This window comes from Mirounga leonina, unplaced genomic scaffold (genome assembly GCF_011800145.1).
Source record: "Mirounga leonina isolate KUSES-001 unplaced genomic scaffold, KU_Mleo_1.0 Mir_82, whole genome shotgun sequence".
Lineage (NCBI taxonomy): Eukaryota > Metazoa > Chordata > Mammalia > Carnivora > Phocidae > Mirounga > Mirounga leonina.
Window position 1 is genome coordinate 38,046,768 of NW_023270825.1, and position 14,097 is coordinate 38,060,864.

The 14,097-nt window shown below is 44.8% G+C and overlaps 1 protein-coding gene across 2 annotated transcripts in view; it reads right to left on the minus strand.

The window, feature by feature from the left end:
• Nucleotides 1-14,097, minus strand: part of PRKCH (protein kinase C eta) — a 220,720-nt gene that overhangs the window by 65,072 nt on the left and 141,551 nt on the right. For both annotated transcript variants that reach the window (XM_034992244.1, XM_034992245.1), the window contains exon 10: nucleotides 4,675-4,829. In XM_034992244.1, the coding sequence (XP_034848135.1) occupies nucleotides 4,675-4,829 (155 nt within the window). The remainder of the gene's footprint in view (nucleotides 1-4,674; nucleotides 4,830-14,097) is intronic.

Sequence of the window (14,097 nt, forward strand, 5' to 3'; positions counted from 1 at the left end):
GAGAGGGAAGAGGGCAGAGGGAGAAGCAGACCCCCTCCTGAGCAGGGGCCCCCCCCCCCCCCCCCCCCCCCCCCCGATGCGGGACTCGATCCAGGGACTCCAGGATCATGACCTGAGCTGAAGGCAGTCGCTTAACCAACTGAGCCACCCAGGCACCTCTGGCTGTAAAAATTTCTTAAAATAAGACAACAATGGAGTTTGCCACAATGATTGACTCCTTCTTTCATGAACCATTTCCCTGGAGCATGTGATGCTATTTGACAGCATTTTTATCCACAATAGAGCTTCTTTCAAAATTGGAGTCAGTCCTCTCAAACCCTACCCCTGCTTTATCAACTAAGCTTATATCCTATTCTAAATCCTTCATGTTCATTTCAACAATCTTCACAGCATCTTCACCAGTAGATTCCATCTCAAAAAACCACCTTCTTTGCTCTTGCATAAGAATCAACTCCTCATCCATTCAAGTTTGATTATGAGATCACAGCAATTAGTCCCATCTTCAGGCTTCACTTCTAATTCCAGTTCTATCTATTGCTATTTCCACCACATCTGCAATGACCTCCTCCACTGAAGTCTTGAAGCCTCAAGGTCATCATCCATGAGGGTTGGAATCAACTTCTTCCAATTCCTGTTCATGCTGATATTTTGACCTCTTCTCATGAATGTTCTTAATTGCACCTACAATGGTGAATTCTTTCCAGAAGGTTTTCAATTGACTTTGTCCAGAGCCATTAGAGGATTCACTATCCATGGCAGCTGTAGCCTTTATGGAATGCATTTCTTAAATAATAAGAATTGAAAGTCAAAATGACTCCTTGACCCATGGGCTGCTGAATGGATGTTGTGTTCACAGTCAATGAAAACAACATTCATCTCATTGTACATCTCCATCAGAGCTCCTGGGTGAGCAGGTGCATTGCTAGAGCAGTAATAGTTTGAAGGGAATCTTCTTCTCTGAGCAGCTAGTCTCAAAAGTAGGTTTAAAATATTCAGTAAATCATGTTGTAAACAGATGTGCTGCCATAGAGGCTTTCTCATTCCATTTATAAAGCACAGTCAGTGTAGATTTGACACAATTCTTAAGGGTCTGAGAATTTTTGGAATGGCCATGAGCACCGGCTTCAACTAGCACTTTTGATTTCAAGAACTTTTCCTTTGCATTTACAAGTTGGCTGACTGGTGCAAAAAGCCTAGCTTTCACCCTATCTTGTCCTTCAACATGCCTTCCTCACTAAGCTTAATCATTTCTAGCTTTTGATTTAAAGTAAGAGACTTGAACACGTAGAGGCCACAGTAGTTATTAACTAGACTAACCTCAATATCATTGTGTCTCAGGGAATAGGGAGGCCCAAGGAAGGAGAGAGATGTTGGAATGGCTGGTCAATGGAGAAGTCAGAACACACATATTCGTGGATGAAATTTGTTGTCTCATGTGGGTGCAATTCATGGCACCCCAAAACAATTACAATAGTAACATCAAAGGTCACGATCACAGATCACCATAACAAATATAATGACAGTGAAAAAGTTTGAAATATCCCTAGAATTACCAAAATGTGACACAGAGACACAAATTGAGCAAATGCCATTGGAAAAATGGCACTGGGCACAGGGTTGCCACAACCCTTCAATACACAATGTGCATATATATGTATATATGTACATAAAACACAGTCTCTGTGAAGTATAATAAAGCAAAGCACTATAAAATGAGTATCCCTGTATCTGGATAGGTCAGAGGCATCATCCATGAGATCATTTTGGCTCTGATAAGGACCGTCCCAGGACATGTCTGATAAATGAGGCTGTCTGATGCTCCCAAGCTTCTCTCTGTGCTCTCTGGATCAAATTCACGCCCTGGGCGACCCAATTGTGCCCTTTACTGTGTGTGAGTTCCAAGGACTTGGTTTTCAAAGGCTTATCCTTAAGACTCTGTTCTCAGGCCAGTAACCTGAATGGAATTAAATTATCCTGTGAAATAAATCCACAGGATAAAAATAGCTTTTGAATCTATCCTAATTAAATGTGTCCCCTTCAAAGTCAACCATATCAGTTAGCGCCTACATCTGGCATCCAAGTTGAAGAGTAAATTAAAATAAATTCTCAAAATTGAACTGCAGATGCCAAGAATTTAAATAAAATTTCTCAAGATGTGGGCTGATACTGCTTCACAGAAATGACATCAGGTTACAGTGTCCATCCTCCTTATTTCCAGACCAATGAAACAAGCAGAATGAGAAGCGATCAGATCCTACACAGGAGAGCAAGTCGGCTGCCTTGCAGCAATGTAATGTGGTGTTCAAGCAAAGCCTTTAAGGATTCAAGAAAATGAGTTTTGACCTTATTACTTTTCTCCACTGCTATGGTCTGAAGGTTTTATGTCCCTGCCACCCTGCCCCCCTGCCCCAGGCAGACCCAAATTCATTTGGTGAAATCCTAACCTCCAAAGGTGATGGTATTAGTAATGTGGGGCCTTTAAGAGGTGTTTAGGTGATGAGGGTGGAACCCTCATGAATGAGGGTAGTGCCTTTATAAAAGAGGCTCCAGACAGTTCCCTAACCACTCTGTCATTTGAGGACACAGAAAAAGATAGCCTTGATCAGATACCAAATCTGCTGGCACCCTGATATTAGCCTTCCAGCCTCCAGAACTGTGAGAAATAAATTTCTGTTGTTTATAAGCCACCCAGTCTGTGGTATTTTGTTATAGCAGCCCAAAAGGATGAAGACTCACACTCCGCCTCCTTTTCATGAATTAAAGTTGCCCTATCACCAGAAGGGCAATAAGAAGCCCACTCTTTAGTGGTACTCTAAGTATGCAAGTCTCTCCTGAGGAGACAGGGTAGCCCAGTGGTTAAAGACATAATTTGAACTGTGGCTTCACTACTAGGTGACAGTGTGGTTATTAAGCCTTTCTAAGACTCAAGTTATTCATCTAAATAACACGAATAAGATTATTGTTATATATTAAGCGTGCTAGGAGGATCAGGGAGAAATGCAGGTAAAGAGCCAGCTGTCACAATGCTCCATGTAGCCCTTGCTGCCCTCGTTAATATTCTTCTTTGGATTTACAATAGCAGCCCCTGCCAAGTAGCAAAGTCATCATTCTTGAAAATTAAATGTGAGGAAGGCTCTCTCTGGGGCAAACAGAGCAGGGATAGATGGATGGATGGATGGATGGATGGATGGATGGATGGATGGATGGATGGATGGATAGATGGATGGATAAGCCATGGAGAGGAGAACAAAAGCAGAGCCCATGGCCCAGAGTCTGATGCTACCACCAGGAAGACCTCTGAACTCCCTCTACCATCAGACACTGGGTCAGCAACCCCCACCAATCCTGCACTGGGCAGGATGCTGCGGCAGGAACAATTCCATGCTGGAGCGGCCACAACAGAGGGTCTGGTCAAGCAGGCTCAAAGCACAGGCCACCGGAAGCCACCGTGGCAGCTCTGTGGCTGAATGATGAGCGGAGATTGCTGGTTACGTCCAAGCAGAGGACTCCCGCTGCTGGTATCCAGCCTGGCTCGGAGCTCTGCACCCCCTCCTCTGCCTCACAGCTGGGACTGAGACAAAGGGCTGCATCTTGTTGAGGTTTTAGGGCCCTGAGCTGAGAATTTATGTTTCCATATTGTGCCTGTTTACCTACTTTGCTTTCTCTCTTTTTTCTGGCATCATTGACCAGCTCTGATGAGTTCTTGCCTAGCCTCGCTCCTCTCTTGCTATTTTTGACTCCTAGATATTTAAGAATATTCTGTTTTTAAAGCTCTCTTACACTTTCATCGAGATGTCAATACGGTTCGGAGCCCACAAAAAGGAACAGCATTAGAAAGGCTAATAAATAGCTAGTTTCAATCAGGAAATTGACATTCACATCCTAAGATAAAAATGATTTTTTTCTCAAAAGAAAGCAACAATTGCTTCTCAAGAGAAAGAAAGTGTTTATGTGGTGACTAAGTTACAATGTTATTTAAAAGCAAAACACTGACTTCCGGGACAAAAATGAAAAGTTAAGAATAAACATTGTCTAACACTCACTGTTACATTCCCCACCTTACCTAATCTTCCATCTGAATAAAGTTTCACCCATCCATATCCCTTGCATTCTGAGATCTAACAATGGCAACCAGATTTTAAGCCCAAAATGTATATTATACTCAAAAGACTGTGTGCCATGAAATGAAATCAAATAATATTCAGGCGGGGCTACAAACGATAAATATTATCAAGCAGGACACTGCTCATCAACAGTTTGCCACTTAGCTCCTTGACTGGTGAGCTGTAACTCCAACTGACCGAGATTCTTATCACGGTAATTTAGAGCAACAGATAGCCACGCTCTTCGGTGTAAGTACGGATTCTTAAAATGGAATGGATCACTTCCAATGTGAAAACAGAAAAAAGAGCAACAATGGGTTCAGCACCCTGTAGGGTCTGGCTGTCTGAATTCATGAACAGTCTCCATGGAGCCGCTCAAGCCAGTTTTATGCAGATCACACGGGGGCAATTCCGGTTTGCAGGTAATGGGGAACACTACGTTATTCATTTATTCTAATGGACACTCACACCTTTGTGAATTTAATTCTAAAAAGATTTCAGTTGATTACCAGGAAGAATGAAAGGTGAAGCCAGGAGGGCAAACGGGATGAATCAGGAGACCAAAACTCACCTATAGATGATTCCTTTCTCGTGTAGGAACATGAGTGCCGAAATGATTTCTGCTGCATAGAAACGAGCTCGTGCTTCTTCAAAACGACGAGACTTCTGAATATGAAACATCAAGTCACCCCCATTCACAAACTCCATCACAAAAAACAGACGATCCTGCATAGAAACACAAGAGAGGATCTAGCGTGGTGTGGCCATTAGCCTAGAGTTGGGCCAACAGGTTACTTTGGGCTGTGGCACGGGCAGAAAAGGTCATCAAGTGGAGTTCTGAGTGAAACATTCTGGCAGGGACAGGGCAAGACATGAGGGCTGTGGGATTAGATCCCTGGGATAGGGGGTGGGGTGGGGGAGTAACACCTGGATCTCCTCTAAGTAATTCTACACAGCCTTGATCTCTGTGTTAAATAAAAAGTAGGAAAGCTTCAGAAACCTCTGGTTCTCACTGTAGCTCTGCACCTGAAACACGGTGTAACCTCAAGCTTCATTTTTTTTTTTGAACGTTCACCATGAGTAAAGTGAGAACGATGATGCAATCCCTAGCTGAATCATTGGGTTTGGGAAAGCGGAAGAGAGCAACATAAATGGAAAGGTACATGCCTTTCCTCTGGAACATGCAGGGTTAAGCATGTTCACAGAACGCAAGGGACTTCTAACAGGTCCTCACACGTGGGCAGGGAACACTCACAGAGAAAGGAAAACATTTTAGACAAGTCTGCCCAACAGCAGTCTAATGACAGCCTCCTCAGAGTGCCCTCAACATTAGAAATTCCATTCAGCCCAACAGAAAATTCCTGAGTCAGGAGTGGAAATGTGCAGACTAGCGCGATGCTGTCTCCACTTGGAAGGAGCGCTCAACCCTGCAGGTGAAATGGGCTCTTAAGGGCGCCTGGGTGGCTCAGTCTGTGTCTGCCTTCAGCTCAGGTCATGATCCTGGTGTCCTGGATGGAATCCAACATCGGCTCCCTGCTCAGCAGGGAATCTGCTTCTCCCTCTACCCCTCCCCCTGTTCACGAGCTCTCATCTCTCTCTCTCTCTCTCACACACACACTTTCGCTCTCTCTCAAACAAATAAATAAAATTTTAAAAAAGAGAGAGAAATGGGCTCTTAAGAGTCCTCATGCAGTGCGCTAAGTACTGAGCAAGTGGTGTGAACAAAGTGCTTTTATTAAGACTTTAATAAAAGAAATGCGAAGTCTCCATGAGAAAGCGACGTCTCCCAGATGGACAGTATAAAGTGCTATGTTTCAGGAACCCCTAAGATCAATGGATTTCCTGACTCCCTCCACTAACATTTATGAAGTCCACGGCTAGCCTGGTGCCAAATGAGGTGCTGGGGATCAAACAGAGAGTAGAAAGGGCATAAAACAGATATGACCTCTACCCACATAGTCTGGTGTGGGAGACACACGTTACTTTAAAAAAAAAACAACAACAAAAACAAACAAACAAAAAAACACAACAAGGAGTTATATACACAGGTAAATATACAAATTCCGGTAAATCCTGTGAAGGACAAGTGGAGGAAGCAGGGACATCTGATCATCTGCCTGGGGGTCCGTGGAGGTCTCTCCGAGCAAGGGACATGCAAGCTAAGGCCTACAGGATCACCCCACGGGGCCAGCCATCATCCTTTTAGGGGTAGGAGGGTGGGAGGTCATTTGGTAAGGAAATTGGTATTTGCCAATTCACAAAGGACATGTACTCAGAACTCCTCTCTCCTTGTGGTTTTAAGCCCTCCTGTTTTGCTCGGTGTTACCACACGTCCACAGCCAAGCAGTGGACAGAGGGCATGTGTGTTCTCGCTCATGCTCCGAGTCACCTCTGGTTTCATCAGGTCTTCCCAGTCAGAAAACAGAACTCATGACCTCTCTATTCCTGATTTTTAGTAAGACCTTAATTCGAAGAGAAAAAAATCCCCTGGCTCTATGAAACTTCTCTCATCCCCTGGCTCTATGAAACTTCTCTCTGTTCATGAGAAGCATAAATGTAAGAGTAAAAATAGAACGGCAAAATTCACACACATGAAAACAAAAACCAAACACTAACAAAACAACTCTTCACGTTGGCTGATCTAAGCCAACTGAAAGCTCAACACAGTAAGCCATCGGACTGAGCCGATGGCCTTCATCTGGGTGTGACGGGCGAGCGGAGCGGCCGATGTGGGAGGGACGAGCTCTGATGAGCAACAGTGTTCTTTCTCTTCTCTATGGGAAGGACTCTCATGGAAAGAGCAGGTCAGTGGTGGAGTGGGATGGAGGGTAAGCATGGAACCGAGACTCGTCTAAGAGCTGCATCCGCTCGGGCAGGTGTGACGCCGATGCTGTGTTCATTTGGAGGGGGTGGCCAAGGGGAACCTGACGAAGACTCAGGTGGTAAAGCTACCCAAACCACCCCTCAACAAGCTGATCAGCCTTACACATTTTTGTTAACCGGCCCGTTCGCCTTCCTCATGGCTAGAACTGGCAGTCACATGAATTACAAGAGCTCGAAATACCTGATGGCGGCAACTGGGTCAGTAGGTAAGTGGCTATTCCTTAGGCTGCTGGATGTCAGTGTACCTGGCAAGAGTCTCTAGGGCAGTAGGCATCAAAGAGATGAAGGCACTGTAAGGGCAGTTTCATCCATTTCTAGTTCCCCCCAAATCAGTCTCATGTCTCAAGCCTGAAAAGCCAGGGCATGGGCTGAATTCCAAATCTGGGGGAGGAGATATTGCCTTCTTGTCTCACCCTTTCATCTGTTTCTCGGCCCAGCGCTGGAGGGAGCTTCTCAGAAACTGCAGGAGGGCCAGAGGGGCACAGCCACCTGTGATGTGCGGCCAAGTCATAAGCCTTAGAACTGAGAAACCAGGGGTTTCTTTCCATTCAGACTTGCACTTCGAACCTCCTGTCTGGCACCACCTAGAACAACGCTCACCCCCCAGGCTACATACAACTCTTGAAGCAAGCAGGAAGGGGAAACAAGCCAGCCAGATAAAATAATGACTTAACACAAAGTAATGGTCCATGCTATCAAAGACCTAAATTAATATCACAAGGGAGATAAAAACGGGTTCATCAACTTGCCAGATGTTTTTGCTGAGAGGAGACCCTCTCTTTACAGCCCCTCTCTTCAACCTATCCGTGGCCTCTCGGAGGCTTGAAGTAACCAGGCCCCATCAGGCTTGTGGGGATAACATCCCAAATGAGGTACAATCGCCTCTGGTTTGGGTCCCAGGGCTCCACAGGTGGCAGCGACAGGGCTCGGCTTGAAAAAGACTCCCGTGAGTGTTGGATAGGCCACATGCGCTAAAACAATATCTGCGACGAAAACAAATCAGTCGGCTAAATGCTCCTGCTATGGAATGAATTCCAGCAACCTGAAGGAAATCTTCCGTATTTCGCGAGTGCCCCTTACAAAGCAGAGACGTGTATTTGAAGTTCTGACAGGAGGTAGAAGACAATCTCCTACCTACAACTCCACTCTGTGTGTTGAAGAACGAGACTCCCCGATTACCTGAGGAACGCTAAGTTATGCTTCACAAACTCAACTGTAAAGCAAGGCGAGGAAGCATCTGTTGGGACCCCCGAGTTGAGCGAGGCATTGCATAATGGGGCAGGGAAGAGGTTCCAGATCCCAGCCGAGGCAGAGATTACAAAGATGACGGTTTCTGTGTTTAAGCCTGTGTAGATAGCCACTCCAGCTTTTCTGAAGTCCAGTTTCCTAGAAACTGAGTCTGGATACCTGCAGAGCTTTCCCTGAGGCCTCTGGCTCTGCTAAGGTAAATTTTGCCCCAACCTGCATGGTAAGAAACCCCAGGTCCCAGAGACCAGACCGGTTTAACCTCAGTTCTAAAGCCAAGAGGCCCAGCCCTTTGTCTGTCCCTTGCTCCTCCTTTGCCCCCCATTCAACCAACCACAATTGCAAGTCATTAACACGAGTGAGGGACACCTGGGGGAATAAAAGCAACTCAGAAATCCCTTTGTCCCAGGCCTCAGTGTGGATTACAGGAGGCCATGGAGCTGCTGTCTGGTTAATAATAGAATTCCTGTCATCCCCTGCCTCACTGCATTAACCCACTGTAGTCTGGGCCAAGTCAGTCCTGGCTATCAGCTCAGACCTGCTACTTCTCCAGGTCAAGGGGGATAAAAAATATCCCCTGTACTGATAGGGGCTCTAGGTACAAGCAGTGTGCATGCCCTAAAGCCCCTCAGAAAGATTGTTCTTTAAGAATTAAAACTGATGAGCAATTGCATCAAGAAAAGTTTGAGACAAAAGGCTTGGGTTGATGAAAGTGACACACCAAGGTGAGACCTGCAACAAGGTGATGTCACCTAGGGAGAGTGACTGCAGAGGAACCAGGGGGGATGTCCTTCAGGGTCACTGTGGTGGGCACCTTTAGGGGTGTCTGTTCAGCTCACTAATCATTTTCTCAGAGAACTGCCCTGGCGTAGTCACATGGGGAAATGCTGGACATCCTGCAAACAGCTAGTGGGGACCATGCTGGCCACTCTCTTCCTGGTCCCTTTCCCAGAAAATTGGAACTGAGATGGAGAGGTTTTGATTTAGGCTGTGCAGGGTGCAGGAAGTGAGGAAACATGAATTAGGAAGCTGAGGCTATCTTTGTGGTGAGACCATGGGAAATGCCTTATAAAACAGAATCCTGAAAGCATAGCTGGAGGGATGGATGGATGGATGGACGGACAGAAGGACGAGAGAGAAAAAAATGAAGCAGAAACATATGGTGAGGCAGAGACAAGAGATGAGGGAGCATGCGGGCACCAAGAAAGAAGCTCCCTGGGTTCCTCCTGCCTTTCCAGTTTCAGATCCCTAAATAGAGCTGGACGATTTTGGCCCCCAGCTTCCACGGAACACCCGGCCCTGTATCTCTGGATCTTTATTTTCACTTCTCCCTTTTTTGTATGACCTTGGTTAAGTTGCTTTCTGTTACTTGCTCCCAGGAGAATTTTAACTGAAACACACACCAGTTCTTAAGGGGCTGCAGGTTTACTTCTTATAAATCTGGGATAACCACACCTATGACTGCAGTGATCCAGTGAGGATTAAACCAAAAGCAAAGTGCCTCATAAGAGCCAGGCCCAGAAGAGTCTCCACAAACAAACAATTGTTATTAGTCCATCATGCAAAGGGGCTAAAATTTATTCTAGGAGACCTTGTGCCCAGCACCCAAGTCCCTGGTGTCACCAGCTCGCTCTCTCACTCTCTCTCACTCTCTCGAAACACCCATCTGCAAATCAGGGATAATAAGATGACTGAACTCCCAGGTGTGTGAGGATTACATGATTTAAGCTAAGAGTTTCTAACAGTGCCAGGCACACAGCGAGGATTCATTAAGCGTAAGCCAATATTACCCTCACCATCGCTGCCACCTCCACTCTGGCTTCGGCCCCACAGGCTGGCTGCTCCTGGGGCTCTGGCCCCCCCAGGGGAGCTGCCGCGTCCTGGGCAGAGAGCCCTCTGCCGCGGATGCAGAGATGGGGCCTCGCTCAGGGGCTCTCAGGCTGACAAGAAGGCAGGAATGAAACAGCAGCTGAAACTGCAGTTGTGGGTATGAGACAGGAATCTGGAGGGGGATGTCAAGCCAGTTGCAGGGGTGTAGGGCATTTCCTGATATGGCATGGTCATGGCCTTGAGCTATTAAGGAGGACTTTTCTTTCTGGGAAGTGAATACTAAGCAAGGGGTTACAAAACTGGATCTGATAACCAAAACGTCAACCAAGGGTTTCGGTTCCAGCAAGTGTTCTAATTTTCTAATATCAGATGATAATATTCTCTACTTTAAGAGCTTTATAATCATAACTGTTATTATTGAAAAGCAAATGGACTGCTAACATATTATAGTGAGACTTCTTGTAGTAGCTCTTCTCCTCTCCCTAAAGTTGATTCACTCTAATCAACAGATGAAGAAGATTTTTCTCTTTAAATCAAGAATCCCTAGTCCCTACACATAATTCACAGATATAAATCTCAGTTGAAGATGTATTACAGTGAGGATGCAGATTACCTTTTGGAAATAATTCAAAGAATAGAAGCAACATTTAAGGTTAATGACTAATTTAGTGATTGCTTTAAGGTGATGTTTAAGCTAAGAGCCACATCTAGACTTACCTAACCAAGTCTTAATAATTGCTCTGGGGGACGCCTGGGTGGCTCAGATGGTTAAGCGTCTGCCTTCGGCTCAGGTCACGATCCCAGAGTCCTGGGATCGAGTCCCGCATTGGGCTCCCTGCTAGGCGGGGAGCCTGCTTCTCCCTCTGCCGCTGCCTCTCTCTATCTCTCTCTGACTCTCATGAATAAATAAAAACAAACAAACAAACAAAGAATTGCTTTGGAATTATTTCTGAATCAATAACACATCAATCCTCTGTCAAAAGCTATAGAGTGCCACTGACTGGCTGTGGGCAAGCACAAGGAAATCTCCGGTAACAGCATTGTGTTGAATTTCTCGTAAGTGCTCCTTGCTTTACGGTTTTTCTCCAACCAAGTCATCCATGGGGTGAATAGGGAGTTCAAATCAACAGGAAATAGTTGCTGACGTCAAAGAGGTCACAGTGGAAAAGCACCCTCATGAGGAAATCTGATTGCACCATGCCTGAACTGGAAACAACTTAAATTTAACCACATTAAGAATGATTACACAAAGGCTTCAAGGAAGAAACAAGGAGAGGGAATCTAATGGTTTCATTTTTTCTTTCTTTGACTCACCATTTTGTGTAGCCCAGAAGACAGCAACTGCTAATCCAATCACTCAGCCACCCCTCTCTCGAGTCCACGGGCAGGATACATCCTATCTGAGCTCAGAGACTAGTCTTTGGGAAGGTGAAATATGTCTCCAATAGAACAAGCCCTTGTTCTCTTTCAAAGCTGGAGGGACACACAGCTCTTTCCAAAGACCAAGTGTTTTCCCAGTAAACGGAACGCACTGGCCATCTCTTGTAATGAAATGTGACAAGGCTCACTGATGTATGTACCAGACTAGGTGATGTGAGGTGATCTAACTTGTAGTTCAACACACGGTGAGGCATCTGAGACAGAAGATCCTTAAAGCATAAGTAAGCATTCAATATATGATTGGCGATAGAGCAATGTTGGGGCTTAAGTCCTCCCCCTTCCTGGCAGAGCAACGTCTGGTCCACACGCATCTCGCCCAGTCTCACTGGGCTGAGCTGCCTTTGTGCACTAGTCTTGTTTTCTATGAAGGACCTGAAATCTTTGGAGGCAGAGCCCAGATCTAAACGATGTATCTCTAATACCACCAAGCTTAGTGCCTGGACCTGGGGAACTAACATGACAGGAGGCCATTTTTGTTTTCTAATACACTTTACTCTAGAACATTAGAAAAGCTGGAACAACTGCCAAGATTAGTTCTATCCATCCATTTTATGTGAGCCAAACCACAAAGAAGTGAAGTACCTTACCAGTAGTTAAAATAGTTTGTGGGATAGTTCAGGAAGAGAAGCAGATCTGCTTGACATATCACTTCATTTCCCTTGATTTATAAAGCTATGGTTTTTCTCTGCTTTTACAAGTAATTGCATGTGCATAGTTCAAATGTAGTTATAAAAAAATACATGGAAAACTGAGGGAAAAATAAATAAAATGAAAATAAATCACCTATAATCCTGACACCCAGAGATAGAAATCCAAATACAAGGAGAAACAAAACTATCTGTGGCTTCTAGGATCCAAGGAACTGGAGATTTCAGGGCAAATAAGAAATTTACAAGGAAGTTTTTAACTAGAATTTCTTTACCCCTTACGGTCCTACTTAAACTTGCCATTCTTTAAAGAGAGAAAGAGAACATGAAAAACCCATCCTTCTTTCTTCACTTACATTACATAAGATCTCCTGAAGTACTCTGTCACTAAACTGTGATTTTTTAACAGCTGCATACTATTCCTGGTGCCATTTCTATGAAGTCCGACAATTAGCCAGACTTCGATTAAGTTAATGGAAATAAGAGGATGTGGTATGAATAGTCTACTTTCTATACCATGATAAAGATCATTTTTATTAGCCTGGAAACCTGGAACAGATTGTTGCCAACTGGGCATGGTGTTTTAATTCTGAATTAAACACACAAATCTAAATTCTGAACTTAGATTCACGAGGAAGATACCTTAGGTTATTATTCACTTTTTTAAAAAAGGTTTGATCACTTAAAAATATGCACAATAGGATTCCTTTAAATCATTATTTCACATGGTACAATTCTGTGTGTCAAGGTTTTGATTTAAGCACCAAATAGAAGAAGGTTTATTTGGGGCACCTGGGTGGCTCAGTCGTTAAGCATCTGCCTTCAGTTCAGGTCATGATCCCAGGGTCCTGGGATCGAGCCCGCATCAGGCTCTGTCTCGGTGAGAAGCCTGCTTCTCCCTCTCCCTCTGCCACTCCCCCTGCTTGTGTTCCTGCTCTCGCTCTCTATGTCAAATAAATAAGCAAAATCTTAAAAAAAAAAAAAAAAGGTCTATTAAAGATATTTATGGATTTAGTTTATACAGGGCTATAGGATAAAAAGTAAAAATGCCATCTATGTATTTAGATTATTTTTCATGACAGAAGTTCCTAAACTTTGCAACCTCTTAAGGCAAGATTTCATCTCTTCCTATGATCTCTGGGTGAATTAGACAGGTCCGCCTCACAAGAGGAGATTCTGGGTTACAGTTATCTAAATAAACATTTTGCCCAGTTAGAGAAGTAGCAAATCTGGCCAAGAATATTCTCTGTCCGCCTAGAGAGGACCCCTGGGAATCTGCTGGCCAAGCATCTGTTCCTTCCTCTGCTCTATGGTGTTGAGGTCCCTGCAGAATTTCCATTTGGGATTCATTCCATGAGCTATTTTGAGTTTGGATCTTCTAGCACAGCCATGATACGTTCTTCTCTGGCCCTTTAGCTGGGGAACGAGATGTGTTCAAGCAAACAACGCTCCCTTGCCACGAGTCCCTTTCCAACCTTTCCGCACTGTGGGCCAGATACTGATCTTCACCGTCCGTGGAGGAAGAAAGATGCAAACCTAACTACACAGGTAGGGTGACCAAAGTAAGAGAGGCATGGTCTAATAAGATGAGGGCAAAGTAATTACAAATAGATTAAAAGGCTTAGCCAGGGGAGGGGCTGTCATGTTAACCTTGTAGTGGACTTCCTACAAACCCCAAGGACCAGAGCAGGGACTAAGACAACAGCACCAACAATCTCATTCCAGATCCAGTTACAGCTTCAAGTCCTTCGGTGAACTGACTTCATCTGGCACTTGGTTCCTCCACCCATGAAACCACTTCCTTCTGATTCTCCTTTCTGCGACCTTCTTCCCCTCTTGCTTAGAATTCCTTTCTCCGCTGTTCTCTCCTCTCCACCTAAGAACACCTACTGAAATACGTTAAATTACACTTTCTACTATACCCAGAGGACACCAAATCCAATCTCCCA